Source organism: Pseudophryne corroboree, chromosome 4, assembly GCF_028390025.1.
Source record: "Pseudophryne corroboree isolate aPseCor3 chromosome 4, aPseCor3.hap2, whole genome shotgun sequence".
Lineage (NCBI taxonomy): Eukaryota > Metazoa > Chordata > Amphibia > Anura > Myobatrachidae > Pseudophryne > Pseudophryne corroboree.
In genome coordinates, this window is record NC_086447.1 from 927,409,283 (window position 1) to 927,424,881 (window position 15,599).

At 50.5% G+C, this 15,599-nt stretch overlaps 1 protein-coding gene across 1 annotated transcript in view; it reads left to right on the forward strand.

The window, feature by feature from the left end:
- PPP2R5A (protein phosphatase 2 regulatory subunit B'alpha) overlaps nucleotides 1–15,599 on the forward strand; it is a 170,451-nt gene that overhangs the window by 97,159 nt on the left and 57,693 nt on the right. Inside the window, exon 3 of the mRNA XM_063919047.1 lies at nucleotides 10,528–10,629. Within this exon, the coding sequence (XP_063775117.1) occupies nucleotides 10,528–10,629 (102 nt within the window). The remainder of the gene's footprint in view (nucleotides 1–10,527; nucleotides 10,630–15,599) is intronic.

Below are 15,599 nucleotides of genomic sequence, written 5' to 3' on the forward strand. Positions count from 1 at the left end.
TTTGCCTGTAATACTGTATAGTGTGCCTGTCTGGTGCGCTTTGCCCATAATACTGTATAGTGTGTGTGTGTGTGTGTGTAGTGCGCCTTGCCCATAATACTGTATAGTGTGTGTGTGTGTGTGTGTGTGTGTAGTGCGCCTTGCCCATAATACTGTATAGTGTGTGTGTGTGTCTGGTGCGCTTTGCCCATAATACTGTATAGTGTGATTGTAGTGTGCCTTGCCCATAATACTATATAGTGTTTGTAGTGTGCCTTGCCCATAATACTGTATGTGTGTGTCCTGTGGTGCCTTGCTCATACTGTAGTGTGTGCACTCTGTGGCGCCTTACCCATGCGCGTTGCCCATACTGCAGTGTGTGTGCGCTGCTGCGGCGCCTTCCCATAATACTATATAGTGTGTGCGCTGCGGCGCCTTCCCATAATACTATATAGTGTGTGCGCTGCGGCGCCTTCCCATAATACTATATAGTGTGTGCGCTGCGGCGCCTTCCCATAATACTATATAGTGTGTGCGCTGCGGCGCCTTCCCATAATACTATATAGTGTGCGCGCTGCTGCGCCTTCTCATAATATTATATAGTGTGCGCTGCGGCGCCTTCCCATAATACTATATAGTGTGTGCGGCTGCGGCGTCTTCCCATAATACTATTTAGTGTGTGCTGCTGTGACGCCTTTCCATAATACTATTTAGTGTGTGCTGCGGCACCTTCCCATAATACTATATAGTGTGTGCTGCGGCACCTTCCCATAATACTATATAGTGTGTGGTGCGCCTTGCCCATAATACTGTATAGTATGTAGTGGTGTAGTGCGCCTTGCCCATAATATTGTATAGTGCGAGTGGTGCGCCTTGCTCATAGTACTGTGTAGTGTGCCTTGCCCATAATACTGTATAGTGTGTGTGGTGCGCCTTGTCCATAATACTGTATAGTGTGTGTGTAGTAGGCCTTTCCCATAATACTGTGTAGTGCGCCTTGCCCATAATACTGTGTAGTGTGAGTGGTGCGCCTTGCCCATAATACTGTATAGTGTGTGTGTGTGGTGCGCCTTGCCCATAATACTGTATAGTGTGTGTATGTGTGTGGTGCGCCTTGCCCATAATACTGTATAGTATTGTGTGTGGTGCGCCTTGCCCATAATACTGTGTAGTGTGTGTGGTGCGCCTTGCCCATAATACTGTGTAGTGTGTGTGGTGCGCCTTGCCCATAATACTGTGTAGTGTGTAGTGCGCCTTGCCCATAATACTGTGTAGTGTGTGGTGCGCCTTGCCCATAATACTGTGTAGTGTGTGTGGTGCGCCTTGCCCATAATACTGTGTAGTGTGTGTGGTGCGCCTTGCCCATAATACTGTGTAGTGTGTGTAGTGCGCCTTGCCCATAATACTGTGTAGTGTGTGGTGCGCCTTGCCCATAATACTGTGTAGTGTGTGTGGTGCGCCTTGCCCATAATACTGTGTAGTGTGTGTGGTGCGCCTTGCCCATAATACTGTGTAGTGTGTGTGGTGCGCCTTGCCCATAATACTGTGTAGTGTGTGTGGTGCGCCTTGCCCATAATACTGTGTAGTGTGTGTGGTGCGCCTTGCCCATAATACTGTGTAGTGTGTGTGGTGCGCCTTGCCCATAATACTGTGTAGTGTGTATGGTGCGCCTTGCCCATAATACTGCGTAGTGTGTGCAGCAGCCCCTTGCCCAGAATACTGTATAGTGTGTCCCCTACGGTGCCTTGCTCATACTGTAGTGTGTGCACTCTGTGGCGCCTTACCCATGCTGTTGTGGGTGCGGTGCAGCGCGTTGCCCATACTGCAGTGTGTGTGTGATGCGGCGCCTTCCCATAATACTATATAGTGTGTGTGCTGCTGCGGCGCCTTCCCATAATACTATATAGCAGGGCTGGCCAAACCAGTCCTCGAGATCTACCAACAGTACACATTTTCCAGACCACCTAGCTGGTGCACAGGTGTAGTCATTACTTATTAAGATGTGCTGCATTCATTCCTAACTAACAATTCTACAGATCTCCAGGAGGCCTGGAAAACATGAACTGTTGGTAGATCTCGAGGACCGGTTTGGCCAGCCCTGCTATATAGCGTGTGTGCTGCGGCGCCTTCTCAGAATACTATTTAGTGTGTGCTGCGGCGCCTTCCCATAATACTATATAATGTGTGTGTGCCACGGTGTCTTCCCATAATACTATATAGTGTGTGCTGTGGCGCCTTCTCATAATACCATATGGTGTGTGCTGCGGCGCCTTCTCATAATACTATATAGTGTGTGCTGCTGCTGCGCCTTCCATAATACTATATAGTGTACGCTGTGGCGCCTTCTCATAATACTATATAGTGTGTGCTGCGGCGCCTTCTAATAATACTATATAGTGTGTGCTGTGGCGCCTTCTCATAATACTATATAGTGTGCTGCTGCTACGCCTTCCCATAATACTATATAGTGTGTGCTGTGGTACCTTCTCATAATATTATATAGTGTGTGCTGCTGCTGCGCCTTCCCATAATACTATATAGTGTGTGCTGCTCTGCGCCTTCCCATAATACTATATAGTGTGTGCGGCTGCGGCGTCTTCCCATAATACTATTTAGTGTGTGCTGCGGCACCTTCCCATAATACTATATAGTGTGTGCTGCGGCACCTTCCCATAATACTATATAGTGTGTGGTGCGCCTTGCCCATAATACTGTATAGTGTGTAGTGGTGTAGTGCGCCTTGCCCATAATATTGTATAGTGCGAGTGGTGCGCCTTGCTCATAGTACTGTGTAGTGTGCCTTGCCCATAATACTGTATAGTGTGTGTATAGTGCGCCTTGCTCATAGTACTGTGTAGTGTGCCTTGCCCATAATACTGTATAGTGTGTGTGGTGCGCCTTGTCCATAATACTGTATAGTGTGTGTGTAGTGCGCCTTGCCCATAATACTGTGTAGTGTGAGTGGTGCGCCTTGCCCATAATACTGTATAGTGTGTGTGTGTGTGTGTGTGTGGTGCGCCTTGCCCATAATACTGTATAGTGTGTGTATGTGTGTGGTGCGCCTTGCCCATAATACTGTATAGTGTGTGTATGTGTGTGGTGCGCCTTGCCCATAATACTGTATAGTGTGTGTATGTGTGTGGTGCGCCTTGCCCATAATACTGTATAGTATTGTGTGTGGTGCGCCTTGCCCATAATACTGTGTAGTGTGTGTGGTGCGCCTTGCCCATAATACTGTGTAGTGTGTGTGGTGCGCCTTGCCCATAATACTGTGTAGTGTGTGTGGTGCGCCTTGCCCATAATACTGTGTAGTGTGTGTGTGGTGCGCCTTGCCCATAATACTGTGTAGTGTGTGTGTGGTGCGCCTTGCCCATAATACTGTGTAGTGTGTGTGGTGCGCCTTGCCCATAATACTGTGTAGTGTGTGTGATGCGCCTTGCCCATAATACTGTGTAGTGTGTATGGTGCGCCTTGCCCATAATACTGCGTAGTGTGTGCAGCAGCACCTTGCCCAGAATACTGTATAGTGTGTGTCCTACGGTGCCTTGCTCATACTGTAGTGTGTGCACTCTGTGGCGCCTTACCCATGCTGTTGTGGGTGCGGTGCAGCGCGTTGCCCATACTGCAGTGTGTGTGTGTGTGATGCGGCGCCTTCCCATAATACTATATAGTGTGTGTGCTGCTGCGGCGCCTTCCCATAATACTATATAGCAGGGCTGGCCAAACCAGTCCTCGAGATCTACCAACAGTACACATTTTCCAGACCACCTAGCTGGTGCACAGGTGTAGTCATTACTTATTAAGATGTGCTGCATTCATTCCTAACTAACAATTCTACAGATCTCCAGGAGGCCTGGAAAACATGAACTGTTGGTAGATCTCGAGGACCGGTTTGGCCAGCCCTGCTATATAGCGTGTGCGCTGCGGCGCCTTCTCAGAATACTATTTAGTGTGTGCTGCGGTGCCTTCCCATAATACTATCTAGTGTGTGTGCTGCGGTGCCTTCCCATAATACTATATAGTGTGTGTGCTGCGGCGCCTTCTCATAATACTATATAGTGTGTGTGTGCCACGGTGTCTTCCCATAATACTATATAGTGTGTGCTGTGGCGCCTTCTCATAATACCATATGGTGTGTGCTGCGGCGCCTTCTCATAATACTATATAGTGTGTGCTGTGGCGCCTTCTCATAATACTATATAGTGTGTGCTGCGGCGCCTTCTAATAATACTATATAGTGTGTGCTGTGGCGCCTTCTCATAATACTATATAGTGTGCTGCTGCTGCGCCTTCCCATAATACTATATAGTGTGTGCTGTGGTGCCTTCTCATAATATTATATAGTGTGTGCTGCTGCTGCGCCTTCCCATAATACTATATAGTGTGTGCTGCTCTGCGCCTTCCCATAATACTATATAGTGTGCTGCTGCTGCGCCTTCCCTTAATACTATATAGTGTGTGCGGCTGCGGCGTCTTCCCATAATACTATTTAGTGTGTGCTGCGGCACCTTCCCATAATACTATATAGTGTGTGCTGCGGCACCTTCCCATAATACTATATAGTGTGTGGTGCGCCTTGCCCATAATACTGTATAGTGTGTAGTGGTGTAGTGCGCCTTGCCCATAATATTGTATAGTGCGAGTGGTGCGCCTTGCTCATAGTACTGTGTAGTGTGCCTTGCCCATAATACTGTATAGTGTGTGTATAGTGCGCCTTGCTCATAGTACTGTGTAGTGTGCCTTGCCCATAATACTGTATAGTGTGTGTGGTGCGCCTTGTCCATAATACTGTATAGTGTGTGTGTAGTGCGCCTTGCCCATAATACTGTGTAGTGTGAGTGGTGCGCCTTGCCCATAATACTGTATAGTGTGTGTGTGTGTGGTGCGCCTTGCCCATAATACTGTATAGTGTGTGTATGTGTGTGGTGCGCCTTGCCCATAATACTGTATAGTGTGTGTATGTGTGTGGTGCGCCTTGCCCATAATACTGTATAGTGTGTGTATGTGTGTGGTGCGCCTTGCCCATAATACTGTATAGTATTGTGTGTGGTGCGCCTTGCCCATAATACTGTGTAGTGTGTGTGGTGCGCCTTGCCCATAATACTGTGTAGTGTGTGTGGTGCGCCTTGCCCATAATACTGTGTAGTGTGTGTGGTGCGCCTTGCCCATAATACTGTGTAGTGTGTGTGGTGCGCCTTGCCCATAATACTGTGTAGTGTGTGTGTGTGTGTGTGTGGTGCGCCTTGCCCATAATACTGTGTAGTGTGTGTGGTGCGCCTTGCCCATAATACTGTGTAGTGTGTGTGATGCGCCTTGCCCATAATACTGTGTAGTGTGTATGGTGCGCCTTGCCCATAATACTGCGTAGTGTGTGCAGCAGCACCTTGCCCAGAATACTGTATAGTGTGTGTCCTACGGTGCCTTGCTCATACTGTAGTGTGTGCACTCTGTGGCGCCTTACCCATGCTGTTGTGGGTGCGGTGCAGCGCGTTGCCCATACTGCAGTGTGTGTGTGTGTGATGCGGCGCCTTCCCATAATACTATATAGTGTGTGTGCTGCTGCGGCGCCTTCCCATAATACTATATAGCAGGGCTGGCCAAACCAGTCCTCGAGATCTACCAACAGTACACATTTTCCAGACCACCTAGCTGGTGCACAGGTGTAGTCATTACTTATTAAGATGTGCTGCATTCATTCCTAACTAACAATTCTACAGATCTCCAGGAGGCCTGGAAAACATGAACTGTTGGTAGATCTCGAGGACCGGTTTGGCCAGCCCTGCTATATAGCGTGTGTGCTGCGGCGCCTTCTCAGAATACTATTTAGTGTGTGCTGCGGTGCCTTCCCATAATACTATCTAGTGTGTGTGCTGCGGTGCCTTCCCATAATACTATATAGTGTGTGTGCTGCGGCGCCTTCTCATAATACTATATAGTGTGTGTGTGCCACGGTGTCTTCCCATAATACTATATAGTGTGTGCTGTGGCGCCTTCTCATAATACCATATGGTGTGTGCTGCGGCGCCTTCTCATAATACTATATAGTGTGTGCTGTGGCGCCTTCTCATAATACTATATAGTGTGTGCTGCTGCGCCTTCCATAATACTATATAGTGTACGCTGTGGCGCCTTCTCATAATACTATATAGTGTGTGCTGCGGCGCCTTCTAATAATACTATATAGTGTGTGCTGTGGCGCCTTCTCATAATACTATATAGTGTGCTGCTGCTGCGCCTTCCCATAATACTATATAGTGTGTGCTGTGGTGCCTTCTCATAATATTATATAGTGTGTGCTGCTGCTGCGCCTTCCCATAATACTATATAGTGTGTGCTGCTCTGCGCCTTCCCATAATACTATATAGTGTGCTGCTGCTGCGCCTTCCCATAATACTATATAGTGTGTGCGGCTGCGGCGTCTTCCCATAATACTATTTAGTGTGTGCTGCGGCACCTTCCCATAATACTATATAGTGTGTGCTGCGGCACCTTCCCATAATACTATATAGTGTGTGGTGCGCCTTGCCCATAATACTGTATAGTGTGTAGTGGTGTAGTGCGCCTTGCCCATAATATTGTATGGTGCGAGTGGTGCGCCTTGCTCATAGTACTGTGTAGTGTGCCTTGCCCATAATACTGTATAGTGTGTGTATAGTGCGCCTTGCTCATAGTACTGTGTAGTGTGCCTTGCCCATAATACTGTATAGTGTGTGTGGTGCGCCTTGTCCATAATACTGTATAGTGTGTGTGTAGTGCGCCTTGCCCATAATACTGTGTAGTGTGAGTGGTGCGCCTTGCCCATAATACTGTATAGTGTGTGTGTGTGTGTGTGTGGTGCGCCTTGCCCATAATACTGTATAGTGTGTGTATGTGTGTGGTGCGCCTTGCCCATAATACTGTATAGTGTGTGTTTGTGTGTGGTGCGCCTTGCCCATAATACTGTATAGTGTGTGTATGTGTGTGGTGCGCCTTGCCCATAATACTGTATAGTATTGTGTGTGGTGCGCCTTGCCCATAATACTGTGTAGTGTGTGTGGTGCGCCTTGCCCATAATACTGTGTAGTGTGTGTGGTGCGCCTTGCCCATAATACTGTGTAGTGTGTGTGGTGCGCCTTGCCCATAATACTGTGTAGTGTGTGTGTGTGTGTGTGGTGCGCCTTGCCCATAATACTGTGTAGTGTGTGTGGTGCGCCTTGCCCATAATACTGTGTAGTGTGTGTGATGCGCCTTGCCCATAATACTGCGTAGTGTGTATGGTGCGCCTTGCCCATAATACTGTATAGTGTGTGTCCTACGGTGCCTTGCTCATACTGTAGTGTGTGCACTCTGTGGCGCCTTACCCATGCTGTTGTGGGTGCGGTGCAGCGCGTTGCCCATACTGCAGTGTGTGTGTGTGTGATGCGGCGCCTTCCCATAATACTATATAGTGTGTGTGCTGCTGCGGCGCCTTCCCATAATACTATATAGCAGGGCTGGCCAAACCAGTCCTCGAGATCTACCAACAGTACACATTTTCCAGACCACCTAGCTGGTGCACAGGTGTAGTCATTACTTATTAAGATGTGCTGCATTCATTCCTAACTAACAATTCTACAGATCTCCAGGAGGCCTGGAAAACATGAACTGTTGGTAGATCTCGAGGACCGGTTTGGCCAGCCCTGCTATATAGCGTGTGCGCTGCGGCGCCTTCTCAGAATACTATTTAGTGTGTGCTGCGGTGCCTTCCCATAATACTATCTAGTGTGTGTGCTGCGGTGCCTTCCCATAATACTATATAGTGTGTGTGCTGCGGCGCCTTCTCATAATACTATATAGTGTGTGTGTGCCACGGTGTCTTCCCATAATACTATATAGTGTGTGCTGTGGCGCCTTCTCATAATACCATATGGTGTGTGCTGCGGCGCCTTCTCATAATACTATATAGTGTGTGCTGTGGCGCCTTCTCATAATACTATATAGTGTGCTGCTGCGGCGCCTTCCCATAATACTATATAGTGTGTGCTGCTGCTGCGCCTTCCCATAATACTATATAGTGTGTACTGCGGCGCCTTCTCATAATATTATATAGTGTGTGCTGCGGCGCCTTCCCATAATACTATATAGTGTGTGCTGCTCTGCGCCTTCCCATAATACTATATAGTGTGCTGCTGCTGCGCCTTCCCATAATACTATATAGTGTGTGCTGCTGCTGCGCCTTCCCATAATACTATATAGTGTGTTGCGGCGCCTTCTCATAATACATAGTGTGTGCTGCGGCGCCTTCCCATAATACTATATAATGTGTGTGTGCTGCGGTGTCTTCCCATAATACTATATAGTGTGTGCTGCGGCGCCTTCCCATAATACTATATAGTGTGTGCTGCTGCGGCGCCTTCCCATAATACTATATAGTGTGTGTGCTGTGGCGCCTTCCCATAATACTATATAGTGTGTGCTGCGGCGCCTTCCCATAATACTATATAGTGTGTGCTGCGGCGCCTTCCCATAATACTATTTAGTGTGTGCTGCGGCGCCTTCTCATAATACTATATAGTGTGTGCTGCGGCGCCTTCTAATACTATATAGTGTGTGCTGCGGCGCCTTCCCATAATACTATATTAGTGTGTGCTGCTGCGCCTTCCCATAATACTATATTAGTGTGTGCTGCTGCTGCGCCTTCTCATAATACTATAGTGTGTGTGCTGCGGCGCCTTCCCATAATTCTATATAGTGTGTGCTGCGGCGCCTTCTCATAATACTTTATAGTGTGTGCTGCTGCTGCGCCTTCTCATAATACTATATAGTGTGTGCTGCGGCGCCTTCTCATAATACTATATAGTGTGTGCTGCTGCTGCGCCTTCTCATAATACTATAGTGTGTGTGCTGCGGCGCCTTCCCATAATACTATATAGTGTGTGCTGCGGCGCCTTCTCATAATACTATATAGTGTGTGCTGCTGCTGCGCCTTCTCATAATACTATAGTGTGTGTGCTGCGGCGCCTTCTCATAATACTTTATAGTGTGTGCTGCGGTGCCTTCCCATAATACTATATAGTGTGTGTGCTGCGGCGCCTTCTCATAATACTATATAGTGTGTGCTGCGGCGCCTTCCCATAATACTATATAATGTGTGTGTGCCACGGTGTCTTCCCATAATACTATATAGTGTGTGCTGTGGCGCCTTCTCATAATACCATATGGTGTGTGCTGCGGCGCCTTCTCATAATACTATATAGTGTGTTCTGTGGCGCCTTCTCATAATACTATATAGTGTGTGCTGCGGCGCCTTCCCATAATACTATATAGTGTGTACTGCTGCTGCGCCTTCTCATAATACTATAGTGTGTGTGCTGCGGCGCCTTCTCATAATACTATATAGTGTGTGCTGCTGCTGCGCCTTCTCATAATACTATAGTGTGTGTGCTGCGGCGCCTTCTCATAATACTTTATAGTGTGTGCTGCGGCGCCTTCCCATAATACTATATAGTGTGTGCTGCGGCGCCTTCCCATAATACTATATAGTGTGTGCTGTGGCGCCTTCTCATAATACCATATGGTGTGTGCTGCGGCGCCTTCTCATAATACTATATAGTGTGTTCTGTGGCGCCTTCTCATAATACTATATAGTGTGTGCTGCGGCGCCTTCCCATAATACTATATAGTGTGTGCTGCTGCTGCACCTTCCCATAATACTATATAGTGTGTACTGCTGTTGCGCCTTCTCATAATACTATAGTGTGTGCGCTGCGGCGCCTTCTCATAATACTATATAGTGTGTGCTGCTGCTGCGCCTTCTCATAATACTATAGTGTGTGTGCTGCGGCGCCTTCTCATAATACTTTATAGTGTGTGCTGCGGCGCCTTCCCATAATACTATATAGTGTGTGCTGCGGCGCCTTCCCATAATACTATAGTGTGTGCTGCGGCGCCTTCTCATAATACTTTATAGTGTGTGCTGCGGCGCCTTCTCATACTTTATAGTGTGTGCTGCGGCTCTTTAACCATAACACCGTATAGAGTGTATGCACTGCAGCACTTTACACATCCATTGAATTCTGTCTCCGTTTTAATACTTTGGTGGATAAGTCAAGAAATGTTTTTTAATCTGACACTGAAACAAGCCTCCCAGTGATTGTGTACAGCGGTGAGCTGGTGACCGGCAGCACAAGGGACAGTCTGGAGCGGAAGGGCTCCATGTAAGATAAATGGTGACCGTGTCCTCTGTCTTCCTCTTACATGTCGCCATCTCCCATGGCCTCTCCTTACTCCATCCACATTACACCTTTATTTTTAGCAGCAGATACTGCCTCTGCCTTTACAGTATCCCACATGTACTTCCGCCAGCTACAATTGTATTCCCACTGCTTCATATAACGAGGGTTCCCCACACATCTCAGATTGTAACCATCTGTTTCATGTTCTGTATTTATTTCCACCCTGATCCCTTCAGTCTACACTGCGTAATATGCTGGTTCTTTATTAATATCGATAATTTCTCCCGTCTGGTTTCAATAGTATTTGATTCCTCCGTGTTGTGTAACTGGTGCTCTTCTCTCTGCTTTGTTACAGATTAGCTCAAATATATTTAGAACACTCCCGCCCAGTGACAATCCAGACTTTGATCCCGAAGAGGACGAGCCAACGTTGGAAGCGTCGTGGCCGCACATACAGGTGGGCATGAGCTGTAACCATGCTGTTTGTTCAGGGTTCGGTCTCTTGGAGACACGCATGGTTTCTGTTCCTGGTCTGAGCTGACGCGTGAAATCACCTGATTGTGGCAGCCAGAGGGCTTGGTCAGATCCAGCACTATTACTTGTCAGTAATGCATGTCTGGGGACAGTGGTGTTGGAGAATTCCCTGGATACTGCCCAGTGGCTAGCCTCCGCCTTGCAGGTTTCTAACCGGTATATACTTGTTGCATTGTATTGATGATCTACATTCATACAGTACATTTATTAGTGATCAGCAGATGCTTTCTCTGCCATTGCAGGTGTTACAGAACTACAAGTCAACGTTACCTTGTGGGGGGTTATAGAGTGTGTACCCTCTGTGCGGTGAAGGTGGGGGTATAGAGTGTGCGCCCCCTGCACGGTGGTGGCGATGGGGGGTATAGAGTGTGCGCCCCCTGCACGGTGGTGGCGATGGGGGGTATAGAGTGTGCGCCCCCTGCACGGTGGTGTCGATGGGGGTATAGAGTGTGCGCCCCCTGCACCGTGGTGGCGATGGGGGGTATAGAGTGTGCGCCCCCTGCACCGTGGTGGCGATGGGGGGTATAGAGTGTGCGCCCCCTGCACCGTGGTGGCGATGGGGGGTATAGAGTGTGCGCCCCCTGCACCGTGGTGGCGATGGGGGGTATAGAGTGTGCGCCCCCTGCACCGTGGTGGCGATGGGGGGTATAGAGTGTGCGCCCCCTGCACCGTGGTGGCGATGGGGGGTATAGAGTGTGCGCCCCCTGCACGGTGGTGGCGATGGGGGGTATAGAGTGTGCGCCCCCTGCACGGTGGTGGCGATGGGGGGTATAGAGTGTGCGCCCCCTGCACGGTGGTGGCGATGGGGGGTATACAGTGTGCGCCCCCTGCACGGTGGTGGCGATGGGGGGTATACAGTGTGCGCCCCCTGCACGGTGGTGGCGATGGGGGCTATAGAGTGTGCGCCCCCTGCGCGGTGGTGGCGATGGGGGGTATAGAGTGTGCGCCCCCTGCACGGTGGTGGCGATGGGGGGTATAGAGTGTGCGCCCCCTGCACGGTGGTGGCGATGTGGGGTATAGAGTGTGCGCCCCCTGCACGGTGGTGGCGATGGGGGGTATAGTGTGTGCGCCCCCTGCACGATGGGGGCAGGGAGCGTGCGCCCCTTGTTCGATGGGGGTATGGAGCGTGCGCCCCCTGCTCGGTGGAGGCGATGGGGGTATGGAGCGTGCGCCCCCTGCTCGGTGGAGGCGATGGGGGTGTAGAGCGTGCGCCCCCTGCTCGGTGGAGGCGATGGGGGTGTAGAGCGTGCGCCCCCTGCTCGGTGGAGGCGATGGGGGTGTAGAGCGTGCGCCCCCTGCTCGGTGGAGGCGATGGGGGTGTAGAGCGTGCGCCCCCCTGCTCGGTGGAGGCGATGGGGGTGTAGAGCGTGCGCCCCCTGCTCGGTGGAGGCGATGGGGGCATGGAGCGTGTGCCCCCTGCTCGGTGGAGGCGTTGGGGGTGTAGAGCGTGCGCCCCCTGCTCGGTGGTGGCGATGGGGGGTATAGAGCGTGCGCCCCCTGCTCGGTGGTGGCGATGGGGGGTATAGAGCGTGCGCCCCCTGCTCGGTGGAGGCGATGGGGGCATGGAGCGTGCGCCCCCTGCTCGGTGGAGGCGTTGGGGGTGTAAAGCGTGCGCCCCCTGCTCGGTGGTGGCGATGGGGGGTATAGAGCGTGCGCCCCCTGCTCGGTGGAGGCGATGGGGGTATGGAGCGTGCGCCCCCTGCTCGGTGGAGGCGATGGGGGTGTAGAGCGTGCGCCCCCTGCTCGGTGGAGGCGTTGGGGGTATAGAGCGTGCGCCCTCTGCTCGGTGGAGGCGATAGGGGGTGTAGAACGTGCGCCCCCTGCTCGGTGGAGGCGATGGGGGTATGGAGTGTGCGCCCCCTGCTCGGTGGAGGCGATGGGGGTATGGAGTGTGCGCCCCCTGCTCGGTGGAGGCGATGGGGGTGTAGAGCGCACGCCCCCTGCTCGGTGGAGGCGATGGGGAGTGGATAATGTGACTTATTATATGAGCGCTGTACAGTGTCCGGAGTCATAGCATGATAGTATTTGGGTTACACACAATAAGATCTCTGGGTTAATAAGAAATGACTTGGAAAGAATGAACAGATTGCAGAACAAATGGTATGTAGCAGGATCTCGGTGTACTGTCCGTGTAATTGTTATGTGTGGTACAGTAATATGCTGCTGTTTCTGTGCGTCAGGGGAGTGATGACGTGGAGAGTGTACGGGACAGCTGACCGGAGTGTAAGAGGTGGCCTCATCTCCCCATCCAGTAACGGGATCTTGCTCATTGTCCCATTACAGTCCGTATAGAACTCTCTTCCATGCATCCTGTGACTGGGAAAAACCATCGCACACAGCGTGTAACGCGTCTGCTTTAGGATCTCACTAACCTGAGATAAAGCACTGGGGGAACCGTCCAGCACATAGGGAATGCCAGGCAGTAGATTTTGTAAGCTAGAGGGAAACCTCCTATTGTTATAAATGACATTGGTTCCCACCTGCCTGGATGATGTAACATTGCGAGTGATAATAGTGAGATATTAGTTTTTGTTACTTATGTGCTACAGGACGCTGCAATCACCCATCCCCCATTACGTGGAGCAATATAATGGTGCAGAAGAGGTTACAGTGTGAGACCACACGTTTAGTTCTTACCATGAAATAGTCTCATGAATACTGTGTGTTCATATTTATAAGTATTGATATCAGAACTTATCACTCGTGTTATCAGGACTTTGCGGATATAATGGCTTCATGTGTTTTATGGTAAATGGATTGTTCTGTCAGCCATAGTTTGCTACTTAATAACTGGGCACAATTCAGCTCCAGTACTGGGCAGCCTGGCTGCAGGGTAGATGGGTACTGGCAGACTGGGCACCCTGGCTGCAGGGTAGATGGGTACTGGCAGACTGGGCACCCTGGCTGCAGGGTAGATGGGTACTGGCAGACTGGGCACCCTGGCTGCAGAGTAGATGGGTATGGGCAGACTGGACGCCCTGGCTGCAGAGTAGATGGGTACGGGCAGACTGGATGCCCTGGCTGCAGAGTAGATGGGTACGGGCAGACTGGATGCCCTGGCTGCAGGGTAGATGGGTACGGGCAGACTGGGCACCCTGGCTGCAGGGTAGATGGGTACGGGCAGACTGGGCACCCTGGCTGCAGGGTAGATGGGTACGGGCAGACTGGGCACCCTGGTTGCAGGGTAGATGGGTATGGGCAGACTGGGCACCCTGGCTGCAGAGTAGATGGGTACGGGCAGACTGGACGCCCTGGCTGCAGGGTAGATGGGTACGGGCAGCATGGACGCCCTGGCTGCAGAGTAGATGGGTACGGGCAGACTGGACGCCCTGGCTGCAGGGTAGATGGGTACGGGCAGACTGGACGCCCTGGCTGCAGGGTAGATGGGTACGGGCAGACTGGGCACCCTGGCTGCAGGGTAGATGGGTACTGGCAGACTGGACGCCCTGGCTGCAGGGTGGTAGATGGGTACGGGCAGACTGGGCACCCTGGCTGCAGGGTAGATGGGTACGGGCAGACTGGACGCCCTGGCTGCAGGGTAGATGGGTACGGGCAGACTGGGCACCCTGGCTGCAGGGTAGATGGGTACGGGCAGACTGGGCACCCTGGCTGCAGGGTAGATGGGTACGGGCAGACTGGGCACCCTGGCTGCAGGGTAGATGGGTACGGGCAGACTGGGCACCCTGGTTGCAGGGTAGATGGGTACGGGCAGACTGGGCGCCCTGGCTGCAGAGTAGATGGGTACGGGCAGACTGGACGCCCTGGCTGCAGGGTAGATGGGTACGGGCAGACTGGACGCCCTGGCTGCAGGGTAGATGGGTACTGGCAGACTGGACGCCCTGGCTGCAGGTTAGATGGGTACGGGCAGACTGGGCACCCTGGCTGCAGGGTAGATGGGTACGGGCAGACTGGGCACCCTGGCTAAATTTGCTAAATGTAACTCACAGTGGGGACTGTTTCTTTAGGAGTAATACATTATTGAGCAATCTACTTCTGTTTACCATATGAGAATGTCAATTGGCTCCAGACAAAAAAATTTAACCCGTATGTGTGTTTAGGACAGACTAGATGGGCCAAGTGGTTCTTACCGGCTGTCAAATTCTGTTTCCATGTAATATTTATATAGTCATTCAGTATATCATTTTATGGGTTCATGTTGGGTCCTATGATCTTATCTCATGGAGAACTAGCACTGTGAATTGTATCGCAATCCAATTCCAATTCTGCATTGATTTTTATAGATTCAATTTTCAACTTGCTGGCTATCATTTCCTACCATTAATATAGAGTGCAATAATATTCCCTTTACCCCCATTTAAGAACCTCCTGTACTTTTAGCCGTCTATATGATTCTGCTAATGAAGTTGTCACTCGTTGAAAAGTCACGCAACCTCACAGCGCGTACCGCAATTGGCGTTTCCAAATGGATTATGCATTTCTTGGTTGCGTGCATTTATGCGATGTTTCCTGTAACAAACTCGAGTGTAATTGGATGGGTTAATCCAATTAAGTTGCCTTTTACACACACACACACACACACACACACACACACACACACACACACACACACACACACACACACACACACAGTGTCGTTTACACCTGCTCCTGAATGACCGCAATCTGAATGAATTTTTAGGAATGTTGGTTAATCATTTTTCTCTTGAGCAATGCCAGAACCTGGTGTCATTTCAAGGTGCGACTGGTCAGACGTAGTGTCATCCTGATTTCACGTCCTAAACGCTGGGTATCGTAGCAACATGATATGACTGGTATATAGTCTCACACTGCTCATCTGCCATTTGGTTTGGGGTTTGCTCATTGTTTCTCCACCTGTCACAATAGGAAAATAACTTGATAGATATCTATCTTGATAAGCCATATATTAAGTTC